The 24,373-nt window shown below is 39.0% G+C and overlaps 1 protein-coding gene across 1 annotated transcript in view; it reads right to left on the bottom strand.

Moving 5' to 3' along the window:
- LOC306998035 (NACHT, LRR and PYD domains-containing protein 12-like) overlaps window positions 1-24,373 on the bottom strand; it is a 69,669-nt gene that overhangs the window by 2,762 nt on the left and 42,534 nt on the right. The window contains exons 8-13 of the mRNA XM_079611767.1: window positions 22,981-23,151; window positions 22,041-22,214; window positions 18,192-18,362; window positions 14,618-14,791; window positions 6,370-6,543; window positions 5,798-5,971 (exon numbers count right to left, since the gene is read on the bottom strand). Of these exons, the coding sequence (XP_079467893.1) occupies window positions 5,798-5,971; window positions 6,370-6,543; window positions 14,618-14,791; window positions 18,192-18,362; window positions 22,041-22,214; window positions 22,981-23,151 (1,038 nt within the window). The remainder of the gene's footprint in view (window positions 1-5,797; window positions 5,972-6,369; window positions 6,544-14,617; window positions 14,792-18,191; window positions 18,363-22,040; window positions 22,215-22,980; window positions 23,152-24,373) is intronic.

The raw sequence follows: 24,373 nt of genomic DNA, 5'->3' as shown, positions 1-24,373 counted from the left end.
AAATATTTGTATAGCGCTTTTCACAATACAGATTGTATCAAAGCAGCTTCACAGTATTAAATTAAAATACTAATAAAACGTCCATGTTTGGTAATGCTAATCAATAGTATTATTCATTGATTAATTAAATTGAATATCCCCAACTGAGCAAGCCAAAGGCAACAGTGGCAAGGAAAAGAAAAACTCCATCTGTGACCCAATGGTGACCTAAAACTCCATCAGGTGACCTAATGGAGAAAAAAAAAACCTTGGGAGAACCCAGGCTTAGTCAGGGGCCAGTTCTCCTCTAGCGGTTATGAACTAGAGGCCGGATTTAACTGTAAGATTAAAACATTTATATGAATACCTGGCTGAAGAGATGCGTCTTTAATCTGGTTTTGAACTGTGAGAGCAAATCTGAGCAACGAACAGTATCAGGAAGGCTATTCCAGAGTTTTGGAGCTAAATGTGAAAATGCTCTCCCTCCTTTGGTGGACTTAGATATCCTAGGTACGACCAAAAGCCTCGAATTTAGCGATCTTAAAGAGTGCAATGGATTATAGGGCAATAGAAGATCCGTTAAATAGACTGGAGCTAAGCTGTTTAGGGCTTTATAAGTCAGTAACAATACCTTATAATTAATACGGAACTTTATAGGTAACCAGTGTAGAGATGATAAGATTGGTGTTATATGATCATATTTTCTTGATCTAGTAAGAACTCTAGCAGCTGCATTTTGGACTAACTGTAGCTTGTTTACGGAGGATGCAGGACAACCAGCTAATAGAGCATTACAGTAATCTAGTCTCGAGGTCATGAATGTGTAGCAGTAGAGGATTTTCACTTTCCTTTGTTGGCGTCATTGCCCTTATATGGGAATGGGTGGATGAGGTAATCAGGGCCAGCGTATTTAAATGTTTAGACAGGAAGCCCTAGAATGTAGGCTTTGTCACACCCGCACCTCTTCCCGTTTCACTATAGTCCAGGTAAGCGACGGAGGTTATGCACGGCTTTGTGTGGTTTTAAAGTGTTTAGACTGTTTTTATCTTTGAAGGATCGCTGTAACAGTTTCGTCTGCGTACCCTGGGAGTTGCGTCGAGCGCTCGTAGAAAGCTTTGAGGTATGAGGTATTAGTCAAGTTTAATGGGGGTTATTGTGTTTTAGTGGAACATTCGCGAGTGCATCCTGACATCGTGATGTGTGATTCGTGATGTGTGTGTGATTCTCGTGTGGTACGTATGATTTAGTAATGTTTTGTATTTGATGATTGGAGTAGATCCTTGTCTGATTGTTATGTTTTGTTTTGCAGTCTTCCGCGTACCACGTGATTTAATTCAGGTCGTGCTGCTGTTTTTCTTTGACTAGATTATTCCCTTTGTCCTTCGTGAACAATTATTTTGTTAGGTTTTCATGACTTTAATAGTCACTGTGTGTTTTTGATTTAATTTTATGGTTTGGGTTATCTTGCTATTTCTGTAATGGAGTTGGACTGATCAGTGTGATTTGGACAAAACAACCAAGAGAAATATATGTCTACTTCAAATGTAACATTTGATCTGTACATCAGCATCGGGGGAATAACATTATAATCTCAGCTGTAAAAACAGCTCTCGTAATAATCACAAATACACTTACATTTCTATAAACGGGTTTTTATGAATGAACTGTTGCTCTGGTCTTCGTCAACAACACGTGCTTGCGCCCCCTGCTGGTGAGAACGAATAACAGCAGGTGGAGAGTATGCTCGGTAATCTACTGCTTTTCCTGCAGTTCCTGGATGTCAATGTTGAATTTACTGTCGAATTTTAACCACTGAATTTGAGGAAGCGAATTTTTAAAGCGAAATAAAATGGACTGAAAATTCCCTGTTGAATATTAAAGGTTGTATTTTTAAACCGTTAGAATATTTTGGAATTGAAATATGAAAGGTGAATATGGATTATTGAATTTTTAATAATGAAAATGTGTTTGAAATGTTTTGAATTGAAATATTCACAGCTTAAATATACAACCATGTTGAATTTGAGGCAATAAAAAAATGCAAGTCCTAAAATACAATGCATTAAAATGCAAGCATGGTTAATGCAATGCATATTTTTTTCAAGTAGTGCAATTCAACAGGCTTTTTGTTTCAAAAACATTTGTCATTAATTTACTTCCATACCTGCAGCTCTGATTCTGAGAGACATCCCTGGCCTTATTTAAGCAAGTTATTTGAAATTAAAGGTTCAAAGAATGACTCCTGGCGTTTTCAATGTGTCAAGTGCCAACCTTAACGCAAAGAACTGTTGGCGTTTAAAAACTCCCCTTCAAATTTGAAGAAACATATAGAGGTAAGACATGCAATGCTAGTTATTCATATTTAAGTTACAAACTTGCTATGACATGGTGCTATGACTGTTATAGAAAAACGGATGTCAACATAACAAAAATATCACACCAGTATAATATTTGTTTGACGAAAGTTAGTGGTACCCTAACAGGGCAACTTCATTAGCTGGTTATTAGCACAGCAGGGCACATTTTTTCTCCCAAAAGAGGCAGGCTAGGATCAAAAAGCTTTAAGAACCAAATTTAGTTGAAATTGAACAAAAACTATTGGTAATGCTATGCGGAACCAAATACAGTATTAGGGCTCTAATACTCTCATATTCTATAGGGGCATTTTGCCCTTTGATTGCCTGGCCAAAATTTTTATTTGAAGGTCCTTTGTTTTTAAGTTTCTTATCGTAACATCTGCCTTTATATTGACTTCATTGTTTTTCACATAGATTCTTTTATTTTTTTGTCCTATTAATGTTAGGTTGATCAGAGTTCTAAATAGCATTATTGCTTGCATGTTTTAAGAGAAGCACTCACCCTTGTCAAATTTTGTTTGGTGCTTATTTTTTCTCATTCTAATGTGTTATACATTATTAGCCTAATGCTTTTGGATTTTCTGCAATCAATGGAGTATAAGCCTCAAATGCAGTTTTAGCTACATTTTCCCCATGCAGGCCAAGGTAAAGGACTAAAGCAACTGTTGTCGAGCAGAATAAACTGGTCATACGCATTTGATTAAAGTGTTCAGAATAACACTCACCTGTGTGCTTTTGAGTTTTTTTTTTACTGCTCTTAATAGTATAGTAAAAATAAAATAAATTGTATGTCATAATTGGCTTAGCTTAATTAATATTTAATGAGTAATAAGTAAATAACCAGATTTTTACAGTGTGTCAGTATTGCAGAGAGCTTGCACAACAACCCTTTCCAGTACACAATATAAATTGTTTGTGATTATTACAATTGAACAGCCCAGACATCGAGACAACTGATTGTACTTTTACTTAAAAAAATACTTTAAAGTAAATTTAAAAGTATGTACTTATGACTTTTAGTAGATGATGGGGTATGTGAAAAAAAAACTTGCATCACAATAAGTTGTGATTGTCAAAACATTTGGTAACTTATTTTTATTAAGTTTACTGACAACATGTTACAATGTTTAGCTGCATGGTTACAATTACTGGCTGGTTACTGTATTTATTATTGCTTGACATCTTGATTCAATATCGATTCATTTTTATAATTATTAGTTACAGTAGAAACATGTTAAAAAATAAATCACTAATGCTGTAAACAGAGAGCCCTAGGCTATTTTTTTTAAAGGTTAAAAATAACAACTTAAATGAAATATAATGCGTTCTTTATTATAATAACAACTTTATAATATTTTAATGATATAAGTAAAAATATAATATGTAGCCTAATATAGTGGACATATTTAACAAAACTCTATAGCTAATTTTTCCAGCCTATAAATGGTCATTAAATTGCTTTCCTGATGTAAATGTAACTTATGTGACATTGTTCTAGCCGACCTGTTTTATTGACTTCTTACCGCGGTTGAAAAACACTGATTGATCCGATATACATTTCGGTAAGTTCGGGTTTATTTACTAATAGTAAAGAAGAGCAGAGCCGAGAAGAGTTAGAGATGATCGGTTCACGTGCCGCTTGAACTGAGGCACTACAGAGATCTGTCACGTCAAAAGCGCCAAAACGGTATTTATTGTTTGAATTGCGTAATAAAATTGACAGAATCTGAGAGCTGATCATTTATTTTATATCAAAAGTAACCCCTGCTCTGTCTTGTCTGTCGTTGTCAGTGTCCTCTTTGCTTCACAATTTTTTTCTGCGTGAGAAAATGGATGTGTGGCTTGAGAGCGTGTGAAAAGGGCCAATTGCGTGAGTTTCAGGCTCAGTGCGTGAGAGTTGGCAGCCCTGACTAAAGCTAGAAAAGTGAAATCATAATCAACCACCCCTTTAAAGCCCGTTTTCTCAAAATTACTTTTCTCTCATTCTCCAAGTCTGAAATCTCCACTTCAGTCGCACCGATATACACCAAACCTTCCAGTCTTGTGCCTAGTTATATTACGAAGACATTTACAGAGGGATTTGTAAATATATCATTCCTTGCCTGATTTATATAACATTTTATTCCAAAAAACGTGGCGAAAATCTATTTAAGGCTATTCACAGTATATTCTGATTTACAGGATAACAAAAGTAGATATCCATAAATCCCTCTGTAATTTTCCCCCATCTAATATGTGAACACAATAAAAAAAGAATTTTGAACCTGGCTTTATCCAATACTCGGATATTATTATTTTTTTATATGCAAATTAGCACATATTTAATTAGACAATGCCTAATTTGCATATTTAAACATTAAATGACAGAAAACTTGTAATACATTTTTTTCTCATCTTAATGTAGGCAATCAACTGGGAAAGTTTCATGGTGATATCTGCTAGTTACACATTTTACCCTATTCACCTGTAGTGTCTCGCCTTAAACTGTTGAAGTGATTTTAAAGGGTTAGTTCACCCAAAAATGAAAATAACGTCATTAATGACTCACCCTCATGTCGTTCTAAGCCCGTAAGACATCTTCGGAACACAGTTTAAGATATTTTAGATTTAGTCCGAGAGCTTTCTGTCCCTCCATTGAAACTGTATATACAGTCTACTGGCCATGTCCATAAAGGTAATAAAAAGATCATCAAAGTAGTCCATGTGACATCAGTGGGTTAGTTAGAATTTTTTGAAGCATCGAAAATACTTTTTGGTCCAAAAATAAAACAAAATAAGACTTTATTCCGCATTGTATTCTCTCCCGGGTCTGTTGTGAATCTGCGTTCAGGACTCCACAGTGACGCTGCTGACGTAAGACGCTGATGACGTGTTATCTGGTGCGCCCGAGCTTCGTTTACAGTCTGAGGGAGACGCACGCTATATTCAAGCTATTCTACATTGTTTGCGTGGATATCATTTTTTTAATGGTGCGTAAATGTGCATGTCGCGGATGAGACACTTTTACAGCGTGCGTTTCCCTCAGACTGTAAACAAAGCTCGGGCGCACCAGAAATACACGTCATCAGCGTCTTACGCCATCAGCGTAACTGTGAAGGATTGACAACAAACCCGGGAGAGAATACAATGCGGAATAAAGTCTTATTTTGTGTTATTTTTGGACCAAAAAGTATTTTCGATGCATCAAAAAATTCTAACTAACCCACTGATGTCACATGGACTACTTTGATGATCTTTTTATTAACTTTATGGACATGGCCAATAGACTGTATATACAGTTTCAATGGAGGGACAGAATGCTCTCGGACTAAATCTAAAATATCTTAAACTGTGTTCCGAAGATGAACGGAGGTCTTACGGGCTTAGAACGACATGAGGGTGAGTCATTAATGACATTATTTTCATTTTTGGGTGAACTAACCCTTTAAGCATTTTGATTCTTGTATGTGAACGTGACTGACCTCAATCTCTCCAGTTTACAGTGTGAATCCTTCAGTACGGCACATAAGTGCTTCACTCCAGAGTCTCCTAGTGTATTCCCGCTCAGGTTCAGATCTCTCAGGTGTGACGGGTTTGATCTCAGAGCTGAAGTCAGGATGAGACTCTGTTCCTCTGTAATACTGCAATAACTCAGACTGAAGACAGAGAAATAACAATAGTTCACATCTATGATGGTCATCTTATTGAAGAGCTACAGCAGCATTTAGTGTCCAATAGTCTGTTCTGAAACCCAGTCACACTAGTTCTGTGCGCTGGAAGACACGGTTTCTTCTCTTTCATTTTAACTATTTATTTGACGTCTCTCTTCTTTATTCTCTGTTGAAAAGGCAGATTTCTGCATGTACACAATCAGTACATTGTATCAAATGCTGGAAATTAAACCATTACTATCTAGGTAAAAACACATAAAATGTGAGCAATAGGGAAACCCCAGAAAGTGCACTGCTATAAACAATGAAACATAAGCCCTGCTGTCTTCAGATAAATAAACTTCAGTCACACTGTAATTGCTGTACAGTATAATGACACTAACTGTAGTTTCTCCAGCTTGAGTTGTGGGTTCATCAGTAGATCACTGAGGTTTTTCACTCCAGAGTCTCCTAGTTTATTCCCGCTCAGGTTCAGTTCTCTCAGGTGTGACGGGTTTGATCTCAGAGCTGAAGTCACATCAGAACAATCTTCATCTGTCATATCACACCAGCTTAACCTACATTAGCAGAGAGAGAAGAAAATAAGACAGAAGAAAAGAAAACTGTTTATTCTGTAAAGTCACATCATCTTCATCAGCAAATAAAGCAGACAGAGGAAGAGAGATCTTCATCTTTATTTCACCAGATCTCAAAATACTACGGTGAAAACGTGTGCAGAAATATAATGTGAACTCAGACTCACTGTGAGATATTGAGAATAAAGTGTTTTAGTTTAAGGAGAGACACGGCAGGCAAAAACATCGGGTTTTTCACTGGTCAATTTTGATATTTTGGGATTTTTGTCTTCAATAACATGTCTTCTTTCTCAGACTTGTGCTGGAAAAAAGTCAGAAATACACATTTATTTTACTGCACTTTGTCTGTTTGCGTGTGTAGATTTCTCATAAATTCAACAAAAGTTGGTGTTATTGTCACGACACACACACAAGACAGGTCCATGGAGGGGAACAGGAACAAGGGGGAACGGCTTAAGCGACGGCCAGGGCAAAGCAGAAGACCCCTCGGGCAGCCACGGCGGTGAAGACCCCTCGGGCGGCCACGGCGGTGAAGACCCCTCGGGCGGCCACGGCGGTGAAGACCCCTCGGGCGGCCACGGCGGTGAAGACCCCTCGGGCGGCCACGGCGGAGACGACCAGGGTGAGGACGACCACTCGGGCGGCCATGGCGGTGAAGACCAAGGCGGAACAGAAACAGACCCTGGTTCAGGAACAGTCACAGACACCACCGGCTCACGAACTGGAACAGCAACAGACACCACCGGCTCAGGAACTGGAACAGCAACAGAACCCTATGGCTCAGGAACTGGAACAGCAACAGACACCACCGGCTCAGGAACTGCAACAGACACCACCGGCTCAGGAACTGCAACAGACACCGGCTCAGGAACAGCAACAGACACCACCGGCTCAGGAACTGCAACAGACACCACCGGCTCAGGAACAGCAACAGACACCACCGGGTCAGGAACAGCAACAGACACCACCGGCTCAGGAACTGGAACTGCAACAGACACCACCGGCTCAGGAACTGCAACGGACACCACCGGCTCAGGAACTGTAACGGACACCACCGGCTCAGGAACAGCAATAGACACCACCGGCTCAGGAACAGCAACAGACACCACCGGCTCAGGAACTGCAACAGACACCACCGGCTCAGGAACTGCAACAGACACCACCGGCTCAGGAACTGCAACAGACACCGGCTCAGGAACAGCAACAGACAAGGCGGCCATCTTCTCAAAAGACCCTGGATCGGCAGATGCGCTGCGAACAGTCTCTGGATCGGCAGACCCGCTGGGGCACTGGGGTGGCGCCGGGAGGGCGAGACGCTGGGGCGGGGCCGGCAGGGCGAGCAGCTCGGGCGGGGCCAGCAGGGCGAGCAGCTCGGACGGGGCCGGCAGGGCGAGCAGCTCGGGCGGGGCCGGCAGGGCGAGCAGATCGGGCGGGGCCGGCAGGGCGAGCAGCTCGGGCGGGGCCGGCAGGGCGAGCAGCTCGGGCGGTGCCGGCAGGGCGAGCAGCTCGGGCGGGGCCGGCAGGGCGAGCAGCTCGGGCGGGGCCGGCAGGGCGAGCAGCTCGGGCGGGGCCGGCAGGGCGAGCAGCTCGGGCGGGGCCGGCAGAGCAGCATGCCTGACCGGCGCGTCAGGGATGGCAGTCACCTCTGGGATGGTCTCTGGGTTAGGAGCCACCTGACAAGTCGTTGAAGCGACCTTTCTCCTCCTCCTCCGTCTCCGGACCACCGGACTCGGGACCACCGGACTCGGGACCACCGGATTAGGGGCGGTGCTGGCATGGCGAGGCTCCGATACATCCCACTGGCTCCGATTAATTAAATAGCTGGTAAACCCCCAAAAATCCAGTATCTCCAGCCCCTTCATCTCCCACACAGGCAATGGATCATCGAGACAAACATTAAAAAAGTCTTTCAACGTTGCCTCACTATAGTCCAAACTAGAGGTCTTCACGGGTCCAAAAATTCTTACCCGAACCGGAAGGGACCCGTAATTTGCTACACCGAACCGACCCGGACCAGACTATTATTTCAAAAGCTGGACCCGGACCCGTGCAGACCCGATAAATGCCTAACCGGACCCGACCTGGACCCGTCGATTATTTTTGTAAGCTGGACCCGAAACTGCCGGGAAGACACAGACCCGACTGGACCCGATTGTCACATTTTCCACCTTAAACTGCTATTACAAGTCAATAAACCTGTTGCGAAAAATTACAACTTTTTGTCTTACCTAATTTAAGGAGCCGTAGCAGCGTAGTAACGTTAGTCTCTCCATCCTTTCCTTGTAACGTTACGTTACCTGACTGGCTGTGATGCATTACAATCCTTCGGCTCCGACAAGAAAGTTATCCATGTTATTCCTCTCGTTATTCCACCAAGTCCAAGCTTAATCCTTGTTATTTCAGCTTCAAAAGTCCACTTGATGTCACGGACTCACGGTGACGGATGACAAATTAAACGAGTTAGCTGCTAACTCGCACAATAACTTTTGGCTGTTTGCCTTTTTGAACTATAATAACGATTGCTCGTTCAGTGCCATGGCCGCTGCGCTGACGTTATTTATCATCTCCGTGCTCTCTGCTCTGCATCATCGAGTCTGAATCTGACCACTAAAACTTTAAGATTGAACAAAACGATTAATTGACATTGTAAAATCTAAAGCGCGGTTTGGCTGTCCCTCACTGAAGCTCTGCCTCTGGTAACTGGTTGCCATAGAAACATGACACGCGCTTGACTGCAAATGCGCGCTAGCTGGATGGATCAACCTAAAATATGCTTTTTAACGCAATTTATTTTGAGTGTCAAAGTAAACATTCATGTGACAGTTCACCTCAGATTATGTTACTGATTTAAAATATATTAAATATGAGTGTGACAAGACGCATTTTTGAGATTTGATGACTCGCACGGGTATTACACACAATGTTAAACAGACCCGGGACCCGAAGTAATAGATTCGACCCGACCCGGACCCGGCTGATCATTTAAAATATAGACCCGAACCCGTACGGGTCCCGGGTCGGGTCCCGGGTCAACGGGTCAACGGGTTCACCTGAAGACCTCTAGTCCAAACCTCTAGAGAGAGTCCAAAACTTCTGAGCCAGACAATCCACCGTCTGGCCCTGCTGTCGCAGGGTCATTAAATTTTGGACTCTTCCCCTCCTCTCCTTCCCCGTTCTGGGGGAAAGGATACGAACCCCCATACCGCTGGATCTTTGCATTGACGGAGTCCTTCTGTCACGACACACACACAAGACACGAAGATCCAAAAGCAGTATTCTTTAATAGGGTAATCCGTACTCACAAAACCAGTCCAGGCAAGGGTCAAAATCCGATAGGGCAATCCAAAGACACAAGACATGAACAAGGACAAGAAACGGGCAGCAACAGGAACGGAAGTGTGGGGACAATAAACAAGGACTCCGTGACAAACACTGAAACAGACAGGGTATATATACACAAGTGCAAACAAGGTGACGAGAAACAGCTGAAGGAAATGAACAATCAGTGACAGACAGGATTATGGGAAATGTAGTGAAAATGCCTAGACACCGTGAAAACTGAGACCTCTAATGTTAAACCCAGGGAACCACCAGACACTGTGACAGTTATAAATCATCCGCTGCTCCGCGATCTCTGTCTGCTCCCTGTCATCACACACACCGTTAGAAAGCTCTCTCTCTCCTGTATAATGCTGTCGGGTCCAAATATGGTCGTTTCCTGTTTATCAGCAACCAATCGTGAAAGTAAAAGGGGGATTTAACTCTAAATGTGCAATCTCATTGGCTGATGCAATCTTTAAAGGGGCGGTATAATGCCCTTTTCACAAGATGTAAAATAAGTCTCTGATGTCCCCAGAGTGTGTGTGTGAAGTTTTAGCTCAAATACCCCAAAGATATTTTTTTATAGCATGTTAAAGTTGTCACTTTTTGAAGTTGAGCAGAAATACATAGTTTAGTGTCTGTTCCTTTAATGCAAATGAGCTGCACAGGGGGCGGAGCTTCAACAGCTTGTGTCCTTTTACCTCACACACACACACACACACACACACACACTGGAAATTTCAAAAACTTTTAGTTCATGTTCAACCCGGAGTCAGACAATGATGGAGAGACTCAAGAAGAAGTGACAACATGTAGAAGCAACAGGACATTTCTGAATGGTTAGTTGATGAGTTTATGCAGCTGATGTGGAGTTAACTATCTTCTAGTCATTGATTAGCATCAGTGTTTGGGATTACGCCGTTTAAAAGAACGGCGTTAGGTAACAACGTAATTTTTTCAGTAAAGGGGTAATCTAACTAATTACTTTTCCCGTCGCTACAACGCCGTTAACGTTACTGGACGTTAAATGCGGTGCGTTATATGCATTGATTGAATAAACTGTAATCCGATTCCGAACGCACCGCTGGCTCACAGCTAGTGAGGAGGTGGGTTAATAACGAGGTGAGCAATTATGATTGGCTAAGGCTGAGTCATGTTTCATGGTAGCCAATCAGAGCCAGTGTTTTTACACACATGCCAGCACACGCGCCAGGCACCACACACACACACACAACAGCTAAACAGATTTGACGGAGCAGCAGAGATGGCGAGTCAGGAGCAATCCGATGAAAAGCTGGCATTTTCAAGGTGGAGATATAAGCACTACTTCAAATTCATTGTGGTCAAAGGCAAGAACGTGCATGTAATGTGTACATTATGTCCAGGAGCGAAGACTTTGTCGACACCCGCTGTAAGCAACTCTAATTTAATGAAGCATCTCACATTGACACACGCATCTACAAAGCTAGTGGCAAAAAACACAGATACCTCCACCACAGATGCTAGTTCGCCAGGTTGTTTTCTTGACCAGTTGTCTCAGGTTGAGAGAGTTTGATTTAATTTGCTAAAGTTAAATGCACTTTATATGGTGTAACTGTTTACTTTTCTTACAAAGATAATACTTGAAGTGCAGGATAAACCTCTTGCTGTCTGTCGACGTGCAATAAATATAGAAAATGATGTACAAACACCGTCTGTTCTACTCATTTCAACTGAAAACTGCTCACAAAAATCTAAATTCTTTGGATTATAGCAACTTTTTTTTTTTACAGTAACGCAAATAGTTACTTTCCATGGTAACGAGTTACTTTTATTATAGAGTAATTCAATTACTAACTCAGTTAGTTTTTGAAAAAAGTAGTGAGTAACTATAACTAATTACTTTTTTAAAGTAACGTTCCCAACACTGATTAGCATATTCTGTCATGATGATCTATAAATCGTGTTCAGGGGGCGGGGTTATGTAAATTTTAGGGTTGGTGATGTCACTAACCCGGGAGGAATGTCGTGTAGTTCCTACCAGCCGTTTGTTGTCGTCCTTTTCTTTAAAAGCAAATATCTTCCTTTGCTTTGAACTCTGAGCATTGTAACTTTGCAGATGTTGTTTATGATCAAACAGCAACATTACACACTAACTAAAGCAGCGCTGCCAACTTTTGAGTTTAGCTTGGAGTGAGATGGTGGTGATGTTGGGGTATGTGGAAAAAAAACTGGCATCACAATAAGTTGTGATTGTCAAAACATTTGGTAACTTATTTTTATTAAGTTTACTGACAACATGTTACAATGTTTAGCTGCATGGTTACAATTACTGGCTGGTTACTGTATTTATTATTGCTTGACATCTTGATTCAATATCGATTCATTTTTATAATTATTAGTTACAGTAGAAACATGTTAAAAAATAAATCACTAATGCTGTAAACAGAGCCCTAGGCTATTTTTATTAAAGGTTAAAAATAACAACTTAAATGAAATATAATGCGTTCTTTATTATAATAACAACTTTATAATATTTTAATGATATAAGTAAAAATATAATATGTAGCCTAATATAGTGGACATATTTAACAAAACTCTATAGCTAATTTTTCCAGCCTATAAATGGTCATTAAATTGCTTTCCTGATGTAAATGTAACTTATGTGACATTGTTCTAGCCGACCTGTTTTATTGACTTCTTACCGCGGTTGAAAAACACTGGTTGATCCGAGGCATATATATTTCGGTAAGTTCGGGTTTATTTACTAATAGTAAAGAAGAGCAGAGCCGAGAAGAGTTAGAGATGATCGGTTCACGTGCCGCTTGAACTGAGGCACTACAGAGATCTGTCACGTCAAAAGCGCCAAAACGGTATTTATTGTTTGAATTGCGTAATAAAATTGACAGAATCTGAGAGCTGATCATTTATTTTATATCAAAAGTAACCCCTGCTCTGTCTTGTCTGTCGTTGTCAGTGTCCTCTTTGCTTCGCAATTTTTTTCTGCGTGAGAAAATGGATGTGTGGCGTCAGGGCCGGATTAAGAGTTCAGAGGCCCCTGAGTTTTTTTCCTACTATGGTAGTCAATGGGGACCAGCAACCGCCCGGTTAGCCACACTCCTCAAAATATCTTCTTTTGTGTTCAGCACAAGAAATAAATTAATACAGGTTTGTAACAACATTAGAGTAAGTGAGTAAATAATGACAGAATTTTTATTTTTGGGTAACTATCCCTTTAAGGATAAGCGGCTGCATGTTTACTAGGGCTACTGTCACTTTAAGATCTGCATGCGACGAGTCTACACGCATTTGACAAGCAGATTTTTTTCTTATTTTCTACTACTGTTCTTTCACTTTAGACATAACCAACTTTGTTTATGTAAACCTTGTGTGTATTTGACAGTATTAGCACAATAAGACTCGAAAGATAACTTAGTCCAGTAACAGGCGCTGTTAGACAGGCTTTTAGTGCATGCGCGCGTCGGGTGTATTGCGCTCAGATAAGCGCTCGTTAGAACAGCGCATCAGCAGCGAATGACATGTTTAACCGGCAAGCCTTTAAAGCACATGCAAATAATACATTTTTATAAACTACAGTGTCCCGTTCCTCTGCATTTCATGTGAATGTACGTCGTGTTGTACAGTATGTTGAGACGGAGGCGCCAGAACTGCAAACTGATAGAATGCACGATCCTACGATATTTCTTCAAAAGCAGATCGTGGAGATATTTTAATCGTCCACGATCAAAAATCGTGATATCGCACACCCCTAATCTAACATAATATTTGACGGTGCCCAGGGCCCCTTAGATGTCCTGGGCCCCTGCCCAGTTGCCCTAATGGTTAATCCGGCACTGTGTGGCGTGAGAGCGTGTGAAAAGGGCCAATGGCGTGAGTTTCAGGCTCAATGCGTGAGAGTTGGCAGCCCTGACTAAAGCTAGAAAAGTGAAATCATAATCAACCACCCCTTTAAAGCCCGTTTTCTCAAATTGACTTTTCTCTCATTTTCCAAGTCTGAAATCTCCACTTCAGTCGCACCGATATACACCAAACCTTCCAGTCTTGTGCCTAGTTATATTATGAAGACATTTACAGAGGGATTTGTAAATATATCATTCCTTGCCTGATTTATATAACATTTTATTCCAAAAAACGTGGCGAAAATCTATTTTTTAAGGCTATTCACAGTATAATTCTGATTTACAGGATAACAAAAGTAGATATCCATAAATCCCTCTGTAATTTCCCCCATCTAATATGTGAACACAATAAAAAAATAATTTTGAACCTGGCTTTATCCAATACTCAGAATTTTTTTTTTTAAATATATGCAGCAGCTACAGCAGCAATAACTCAGACTGAAGACAGAGAAATAACAATAGTTCACATCTATGATGATCATCTTATTGAAGAGCTACAGCAGCATTTAGTGTCCAATAGTCTGTTCTGAAACCCAGTCACACTAGTTCTGTGCGCTGGAACACACGGTTTCTTCTCTTTCATTTTAACTATTTATTTGACGTCTCTCTTCTTTATTCTCTGTTGAAAAGGCAGATTTCTGCATGTACACAATCAGTACATTGTATCAAATGCTGGAAATTAAACCATTACTATCTAGGTAAAAACACATAAAATGTGAGCAATAGGGAAACTCCAGAAAGTGCACTGCTGTAAACAATGAAACATAAGCCCTGCTGTCTTCAGATAAATAAACTTCAGTCACACTGTAATTGCTGTACAGTATAATGACACTAACTGTAGTTTCTCCAGCTTGAGTTGTGGGTTCATCAGTAGATCACTGAGGTTTTTCACTCCAGAGTCTCCTAGTGTATTCCTGCTCAGGTCCAGATCTCTCAGATGTGACGGGTTTGAGTTCAGAGCTGAAGTCAGGATGAGACTCTGTTCCTCTGTAATACTGCAATCACTCAGACTGAAGACAGAAAGAGAAAAGAAAATGAATCAGATTTATGATGATCAACTAGCGTGTTTAGCTTCATCCAGCAGACTTTTGCTGACAAATAAATAGGGATATCCAGATGCAGGTAACAGAGAGAAAGACTACACACTGTTCATTTAAATATACTACTTTATGTTCGGTTACACATTCATTTCATATAATTTTTAAAGGGTCATAAATTTTTTGAGATGTGAACAGATATGTACAGGCTGCACATCACTGAAAATAATAAAAGCACTTATAAGTTTGACCAAAATAAGTGGAAATGGGTTATTTTTGTGTTTTTCTGAGCAATACACATAAAAACTGCCCTCATAATATTCACAAATACACATACATTTCTATAAATCAGTTTTTATGAATGAATGGCTTGCTCTAACTGTTGCTCTGGTCTTCGTCAACAACACGCGCTTGCGCCCCCTGCTGGTGAGGACGACTAACAGCAGATGGAGATTATGCTCGGTAATCTACTGCTTTTCCTGCAGTTCCTGGATGTCAATGTTGAATTTACTGTCGAATTTGAACCACTGAATTTGTGGAAGCGAATTTGTAATGCGAAATAAAATGCACCGAATATTGCCTGTTGAAAATTATAGGTTGTATTTTTAAACAGTTTGAATATTTTGGAAGTGAAATATGAAAGGTGAAAATGGATTATTGAATTTTTATTGTCCAGGAGTAATTAGCTGGTGAAGTGGATTTACTTATTGTAGAGTTAATGAAAGTTATCATGAGCATGGTAATGTTTTAAGCAGATGTCTTAACAAATGTCAGTAGACCGGGAGGATTTTAAAACGGCTCGTTCATTCATAAATACGCAAGATCGCTGTGAAATGCAGACCGGAAGTCAAAAGACAACGAGCGCAGCGCTGGAAAGGGGCTATACAGTATATGGTCTATATAATGAAGGTTGTGAAATAATTGTCTAATATTAACTCTACTTTGGTGCTGTAATGATATTGCACATCACCACGATAAAGACCTCATCTGAGCTGCTTCAGCGGACTAACAACACTCAATGTCAATGTCACCATGTTTTAGATGACCAATCAAGTAGACGCGCTTTATGTTCACAGAAGCTGCGAGTCGAGCGCGAATTCCAGCGCCGCTTCACGACCCGCTTCAGTTAACGGTCATAAAGTGTGAGATATGATGCAAGCAGCAAAACTAACCCGCTGTTTTACGATAGAAGTTATGAACAACAGACAGAAATAATCAGTTTGCAAAGACTGTATCAATCAAAGCTCAGCTTTGGGAAGGGAAGATATACAGGTGAAGATAAGGAGATGAGAGAAGAAGAAAGAGAGAATGTGATGAAGATGAGAGAGGAAGAGCAGGTATTGCATACTGTGCCCACGGTGAGATTATCATTATTACAATGGATTCATATTTAACACAGATATTATGTTCTTCACTATTACAGCGGAAACTATAAACTCAGTTTAACAGCACAAGCACCTATTAAATATATTTCCATAATAGTATTATTGTATAAATATATATTTGTATACCTCGAATGTGTTTGAATACTTCACCAGTATCAGCACTGGGACTGTTCACTGTATTACTCCACTTGTCTGTGTAACTTGCATCATTAAGCCAGAAGGGGGCGACACGTGACTGTCTTTATGAGTGAGCAACTGAACCATTAATTGAATCGATTAGTCCAAAAACATTGATTAATTCAGGAAAGAAACAAGTTGCTGAAACTGATCTTTGATGCTCACACATATTGCTCATATGCCTCTGGACACAGAAGGATTGCATTGGCGTTTGATTGAAATGTAACATCTATGCAAAATAATCATTGAATCATTTCTCATTCCTGTTTGGAATAAGTGATTGTGTTTTGTCCACAATAAGCATAACATCTATGCATTAAATTGTGTAGTGTGGATCATTCATTGCGACATTTAAGCTAAAAAAACCGCTATATAAATATTAACAAATTATTATTATGGTTATTAATCTGATTCTCATGTTTAAGAATCTGTTTTCTGCTTGACTAATAATGTATGCTTCTGCCCACTGACATGCTTTTAAAGCTAATGATATCCATTTTTTGGCCTTCAAACACCTTAAATTGCACATGTGTAGATCAGGAAAATCACAAATGTCCCCCGAACCCCCACAGCAACATCAATTTTGGGACCTCAGTCTTTATAAAGTCCTGCGTACGGCCCTGCCTTCATGTTGCCATTGTCTTCTGTCTGGCTTTGTTCCCTGTGACTGCTGTTGGTGACCTTCATGTTTCTCAGTCAAGTCTTTGTTTTTTTAGTTTTGTTCACGTTTATTTGAATACAAACAAAGCTTTTCAAAGCTTCAAATCAATTAAACCAATTTTGTCCTGGCAGAAAGCAAAGCATAAGGATGTAGTGTGATGACACTGGTGAGTTTTGCAAGGGACTTTTACTGACTTTTCTCAACTCACCGAAGTGACGTCAACGTCCGGTCTAGCAGTAGCATAACCCATCAGGCAAGTGTTATTTTAATAAACTTATGATGTACATTGGAAAGTTTGTGAGTTTGGAACCTATTTGCACTAATATAGAAGTTTGGTAACATTATGGACATTATTAGTGGGGTAAATTACGAGATACATATTTGGAGCCGTTAGCGCCTGCACTAAGCCATTCTGCTGATTTCTCTAAATAAGCTATAACTTTAATATTTACAATATTTCACAAACACTTAATCTCAGTAAATCTGCATGATTCATGGGTTCACAGAGATCATCGCCCCTCAGTGGTGAACCATTGACATTTTGAAATGTGTCGAAACAGTCATAACGTAACGAAGCCTCGTTTACTGAAATCATGTGACTTTGCCAGTTTGATACACACTCCGACCCACTGATTTGAAACCAAAGATTTGTAAAGGTTTCGTAGCTTCATGAAGCGTGTTTCTAAAGCACTCATCACTAGTGTTCAGTCAACTTGTCTTCAGTGGATCTTATTACAGGCAGACACTGATCACAGACTTTTAAAATGCACTTCTTCAATTTTTACAAGTTGCATTATATACTGCACCAAAATTAGATATTTTACATTTTGTGAAATATAAACATTGATTGAAAGCAGTTATGAACAGTTCTGATTCTGATGTTACAAAAACATTGTTCTGCCTCTACAGTTACTGAAATAATTATTGACCCATGATCAAACTGTCTGTCTTAACCAAATATTTAAAGCTTGATATCACGTTTTAAGTGTGTTTTTAATTTGCTGTTTAATTGTATTACTTTAAATTGTTGTGGCTCTTTGTGACGCTGAGGAAAAAACTGCTCTGACTCAAACAAGTGAGGAAATATGATCATCAGCTAACATTACAACTAAAAGTAAAGTAATATTATAAATAAATGAGCAATACTCACGTCAGTGTGTTGAGTCGACAGTGTTTATCCTGCAGTAGAGCAGCGATCTGATTCACTCGTGTGTCTCCTAGTTCATGTCCACTCAGATTCAGCTTTCTCTGAAGTAACGGGTTTATACCCACAACTCTATTCACATACTGACAGGCTTCCTCTGCAGCAGGACTCACAAACCTGCAGAAGAGTCAATTCAGTTCTCAACTCAATGTCTGTTGCACTACAAAAAAGATTGATACGATATATGTATTTTTATTTTTATTTGAACATGTAAATACACAAATAAATATAAATTTGAAGGAAACTAGAGCGGCACTCAGTCCTAAAGCAAACTCAGTCATCACTTGGTCGCCTCCAGTTGGTACAAAATGCAGCTGCAAGGCTGCTGACCGGGAACAAAGAAATATGATCATGTCTCCCCAATTTTAGCGTCCCTTCATCGGCTCCCGATTCATTTTAGAATTCAGTTTAAAATCTTGTTTCACTGTTTGTTTTGTTTGGTTTTACGTTTCTGTGCTTTTATTTATATATTTTTCATTACTATGTTCAGCACTTTGGATAGCTCTGCTATATTTAAATGTGCTTTATATATATAATTTACTTACTTGCATAAGAACAGAAACGTCTCACAGAGCAGAAGGACAAAAGCTCACTAGATCATGGTTTTCAGTATGAATACAGAGTGTGAAATTAAGATCTTTCAGGCTTTTAAGCAGGAGAAGTGAGAAACTGCATGTTTGTGAACATCTGGAGACTCATAGACCTGCTGTAGAAATGCAGTGAATCTGGGCTTGATGCAAAACTATTGTATTCAGAAAACTATTTCACTAAAAGGATATCTAGAATTTTGATGAGAAGTGTGCACAAAAATAAAATTGTTCGTTTCAATTATCAAGGTATACTCCAGAATAGCAGCCCATATACTGACCCATAATGTCTATTTGACCTTTAGCTCGTATCACAACTAAACTGTTTTGACGTTTATCATCATCGTGACAGAAGCTGCAGCATATGATCTGAGGGTTGTTCCATAAAAGACGCCAAGAAAAGCAGGGATTAAACTCCAAAACCTGACTTGAATGAACCTAACAAATAAGTTGGGGCTAAAGCGGTTTCATTAAAGGTCATTCAAGTTCACGCAATCCCACTAATTTGATCCAGGTTTATCTAGTCTAGATAACTGCGTGTGCACGCGTTTCTTAAGCAGCCCTAGAGGTCGATCATAGATCAAATCGATCCACCATCAAACTGCATATATTTTGTGCCATTTTATGCGTTTGAAACATGGTGTTTGCAAAACTTACATTTCACAGGAATATTCTCCATCTGTAAATCTTAGAAAAATCGAGCAAATATTTCCATTTTGCTGCTAAACCTCATATAGAATGAGCGCTGCTGCGCGCTTGTGCGCCAAATCGGAGCGCGATAATTCTGACTATATACATTTTGCTTGGAAAAATGATAGGCTATGCGATATTTTATAACATCAGAAATATCTTCTAATTATAATAATTTATCTTTAGGAAGTGAACAGTGAACTTAGCTCATTACACTTATATTTTATACTTAAAATAATAATAAAAATTAAACGGAAGTAATTCAGGGAAGAATTTAAGAAACCAAATATAATAAAGATACAAAATATAGTTTTGGGTTTAGGACCTAAGCTACTTAATAAAGATGACTTATTTAGAATGCTGAGAATTACAGCTTTTTTTTCCTTTTTTTTTTGGAGAAAGCAAGAATGTTTGTTTGGATTTAGTTTATACGGTACATTATGGAGAGGATAACATGAAATTAAGAGCAAAAGTATACATTTTGAAAAGATATGTGCAACTCTAAAATCAAAGAATATTCCATAAAATAAAGGAATACATATTAGCTCTCCACCGGATAAACACACATCTGTTCTTCTGTCCCTGTAACATCCAGACAAGACTCCCATAACCTCTGTGATTTATGAGCTCAACACTACATTTACATGTTGAGGTTGTTTTAACTTTTTATCCAACATAGATGTTCCTCAATTTATCAACAGTACTAATGGACAAATAAAATAGATAACTTATGTTTAGTTAATTTATAGATTTGTTCTACATAATAGCACACATACCACTCAGATGTATATTTCATGTTGTGCAATACTGCAATACTTATAAAAGATTTTCCTGTCAGATGTAAATAGACGTTTAAAATAAGCGTCTTTAAGATGTTTATGTAAGTCCCTTTTAGAGACGTAACTTAACGTTACGTGTCCTTACTGGAGCTCCCCTGTCAGCTAGAGCTATACATAATAAAACGTGTTTTTACAGCAAAATCACAACTATACTATACTGTCTAACTCCTTTACACCTTCAACAGTTAAAACGTTTACTCTATAGTAGTTTAACACATGCAATTTTAACACAAGGAACCGTGTTTACTCACATTTGAAACCCCGCGCGTCGCTGATCTCCGTGATGTTTGATAATGACGTATCCCCTCGCGTGGCCTCCTGGGATAGAAGAGTATCCATCGGACTGCACTCGAAAATCTGTCTGGAAGCAGTAAGCCATCCGGGAACTCCTCGCCTACTCTTTTATGAATACTGATGTTTCGAACGTACTTCTTCCTTCACGTACTGTTTTCGCCTACTATATAGTAGGAAAGTAGGCATATTCGAACGCACTTAAGTCCGAATCTCGCGATAATTAGTACGTCACCCAGGTAATTCTCGCCTACTCTTTTATGATTCGTACATACTTTTTCGCTCGCCTACTCTTTTCCCCTACTATATAGTAGGGAAGTATGCGGTTTCGAACGCAGCCATTGGCTCATTGAATGCATTGTGTTTGTGTGTGTGTGTGTGTGTGTGAGAGAGAGGGTGATGAGCCAGGTGGTTGATTGGATCATTCCATTGGTTGCCATCATTGATTGGATAATTTTTGTATGTGAGTGAGTTTTTATTTGAAAAAAAAAAAGAAAAAGCCCAGCTCTGTCATAGGCTCATTGAATGCATTGTTTGTGTTTGTGTGTGTTTGTGTGTGTGTGTGTGTATGAGTGAGAGTTTTTGCCATGTTGAGAATGTTGTACAGGATCAGCCCCTCAGTTGTGTGTATGTTAGATATACATTGTATTGGATTTATTGGATTTATTGATTTTTTTTTAACAAAAATACAACAAGAATACTCTGAATTTCAGTTTTTCCCATTCATTCCTATGGGTGCCCATTTTTGTCCACAAACACAAGATTAAGGAGTTTTTTTTTTTCACCCACTTAACATTGTAGAATCGAGTATTTTTTTTTTTTGTGTGTGTTCAGGTGGCAAACTTAGGAAAAGTAGCCAAGTCTTGTACCGGTCAGATCAAGGGAAGTATTTTTAAAAAATAAATCAAAATTATTTTGCCCACATTTGTCCACAATACGGTTTTAGGGTTAAGTTGATTTTCTTGTCTATTTATTTTTGGACTGATAGTGGTTAATAAAGTCAAATAATGGTATGAGAGAATATCAGTCATTGTGTTCCTATTGGTCAGTGTTAGAGGATCTGTGCAGAGGATCTGTGCAACAACTGAGGCTTAGCCTGACAGTTAGCCTGCCCTGGACCAGGCTAGTTTCCCAGCATAAGTTGCCAGAGTAACTGAGTTTGAACTATTTTAAGTTTGCTTTATGAAAAAGAATCAATCGACAATAAGTTTGACTAACCAAAATAAGCCTGGCTTGTATTCTAATCTTGTTTTATGGAACAACCCTCTGATCTTGATCATTTTGATGCAACAAATTGTCAAGCTAATTGTATAGCTAAAATAATATATTAGTTATGAATATTTAGCCTCCATATAACTAATTTAGTTAATTATTAGATCCCGTCTCACCTCAGTGTCTTCAGTTGACAGTCTGGATCCTGTAGTAAATCACTGAGCTGCTTCACTCCTGATTCTCCAGGATCATTCCCTGTGAGATCCAGCTCTATCAGGTGTGAAGGGTTTGATCTCAGAGCTGAGGCCAGAGCTTTATAACCTTCTTCTGTCACACTGCAGTTAGAGAGTCTAGAACAGAGAGGAAAACATTCAGCTGACTAATCAGTTAAACCTGAACAATATAAATCTGAATGATCGCTCTTCCAGTCGCCTCTACAATAATGAAGTCCCTCTTCGTCGTCTTGTTAAAGGGATAGTTCACACAAAAATAAAATTAGCCCATGATTTACTCACCCTCAAGTTATCCTAGGTGTATATGAAATTCTTTCAGATTAATACAATCGGAATTATATTAAAAATATGTCCTGGCTCTTCCAAGCTTTATAATGGCAGTGAATGGCTGTATATTTTTCCATCAAAGTGCATCCATCCATGATAAAAGTGCTCCACACAGCTCTGGGGGGTTAATAAAGGCCTTCTGAAGTGAAGCGATGGGTTCGTGTAAGAAAGATTTCCTTATTTAAAACTGTATCGACTAAAATAACTAGCTTTTTTATTAACCCCCCAGAGCCGTGTGGAGCACTTATTTTACAAGAAAAGATATTTGCCAATGGCCCTCAGGATCTTTAGCTCTTATTCTGATATTTAATGTTAGATCTTTCCTTGTCTTGGAACAAAATTAATGCTTAATGTCACTTCAATATTTCTCGATGAAAAAACACAACAACAATAAAATAACAAAATGACAGGATTGATATGGTACACCCACGTTGTAACAAATAAATAAAAGATCTTTGAATTTTTCACAAAAGTTCTCTTGCGCTTTTGCCTCCGGCATCGTCCTGTCAGTCATCGCACCTCACTCTAGTCATGTGACTCCTGTGGCTCAACTTACCTCAGTATCTCCAATTTACACGTTATATTCTTCAGTCCAGTGCAGATCAGCTCCACTCCTGAATCCTGCAGATTATTACTGTTCATGTTCAGCTCTTTCAGATTGGTGTCTGATCCAAGAACTGCAGCCAGAGCTGAACAGCTTTTGTCTGTTAAGTTACAATCATTTAACCTACAATAAGTCACAACACAGAATTAGATGGAACACATACAATACATGTTCTATATACAAATATTAACCCCCTGGGGTCTGAGGTGTTTTCTGGGTCCTGGAGGTGTTCTGACATGCTCTAACATTTGTGCTTATTTCTGTTACTTGTGACATTTTCATGGCTAAGGTCTTATTACACTGCATTCAGCACAAACTCTGCTACAATAATATGTCAGCAGCATGTATGTAAAAGTTTGTAGTTTTGAGATAATAACATTTATGCGTGGTTTGTGAAAATGACCCAAAAAAAGTCACTGAAATAATGTCATGAAACACAAACTAATTATTTGTTCGCAAGGCTTTTGAAAATTGTATCACGTAGCCTAGAATATTTGCTCCAAAACTATGTGAAAATCATCCTGAATACTCATTCAGATAAGACAATATATTGATTTAAAATTTGTATGACATGTTTTGTGTAAGAAAGCTTTATGCGAGGAGGCGTTAACCACCATGAATATTGAGTGTTTCACACCTGAGAAAAGACAAAGGCCCTCCCATAATGGCCCTATTAGGAGCTCTCAGGCACTATCATTACATTACCTTGCACAAAGAATGAGGATATTTAAAAAAGAACGGCTTTTTGATTGTTTGAATTTATTTACAACACAACATAATCCAAAGATACACAACAAATGGCAAAAAGCACATTATTTAACACACTGAACTAAAGACAGAGACTTAACCAGTCACACACCTTTCCTTTCCTGAAACATAGTGCATACCTGTCATTTCCAAGGTGTTTGATTTTTCACTTTACCTCCTCATGCTCATGTTGAAGTCAGCAGGACGGGTAGCTACCTAAAATAAATATATATATATAAAAAAGCTGTGAACATGCTGATATCAAGAAGAAACCAGGGCTGCATGATTGTGGGAATACATTTTAGATTTCTGGTGAAAATTCCTTTTTAAAATTTACAAAATACACACACACACACATATATATATGTATATATATATATATATATATATATATATATATATATATATATATATATATATATATATATATATACATATATATACATTTGTTGTGCCTTGTAGGCATATACCTGCAGGGCTGAATCAAATAATAAGAACAATAGTATAGCAGGCATAGTTAAAAAGGAACACTTCAGTAACACTACACTAGAGAAAAACATATTGATTATCATATGTTACTTCAAATGTTTACAATCGA

This window comes from Phoxinus phoxinus (assembly GCF_949152265.1).
Source record: "Phoxinus phoxinus genome assembly, chromosome: 5".
NCBI classification, from domain to species: Eukaryota; Metazoa; Chordata; class Actinopteri; order Cypriniformes; family Leuciscidae; genus Phoxinus; species Phoxinus phoxinus.
The sequence above is the reverse complement of the archived record's forward strand: the minus strand, read 5'-3'. Positions and strand labels throughout refer to the sequence as shown.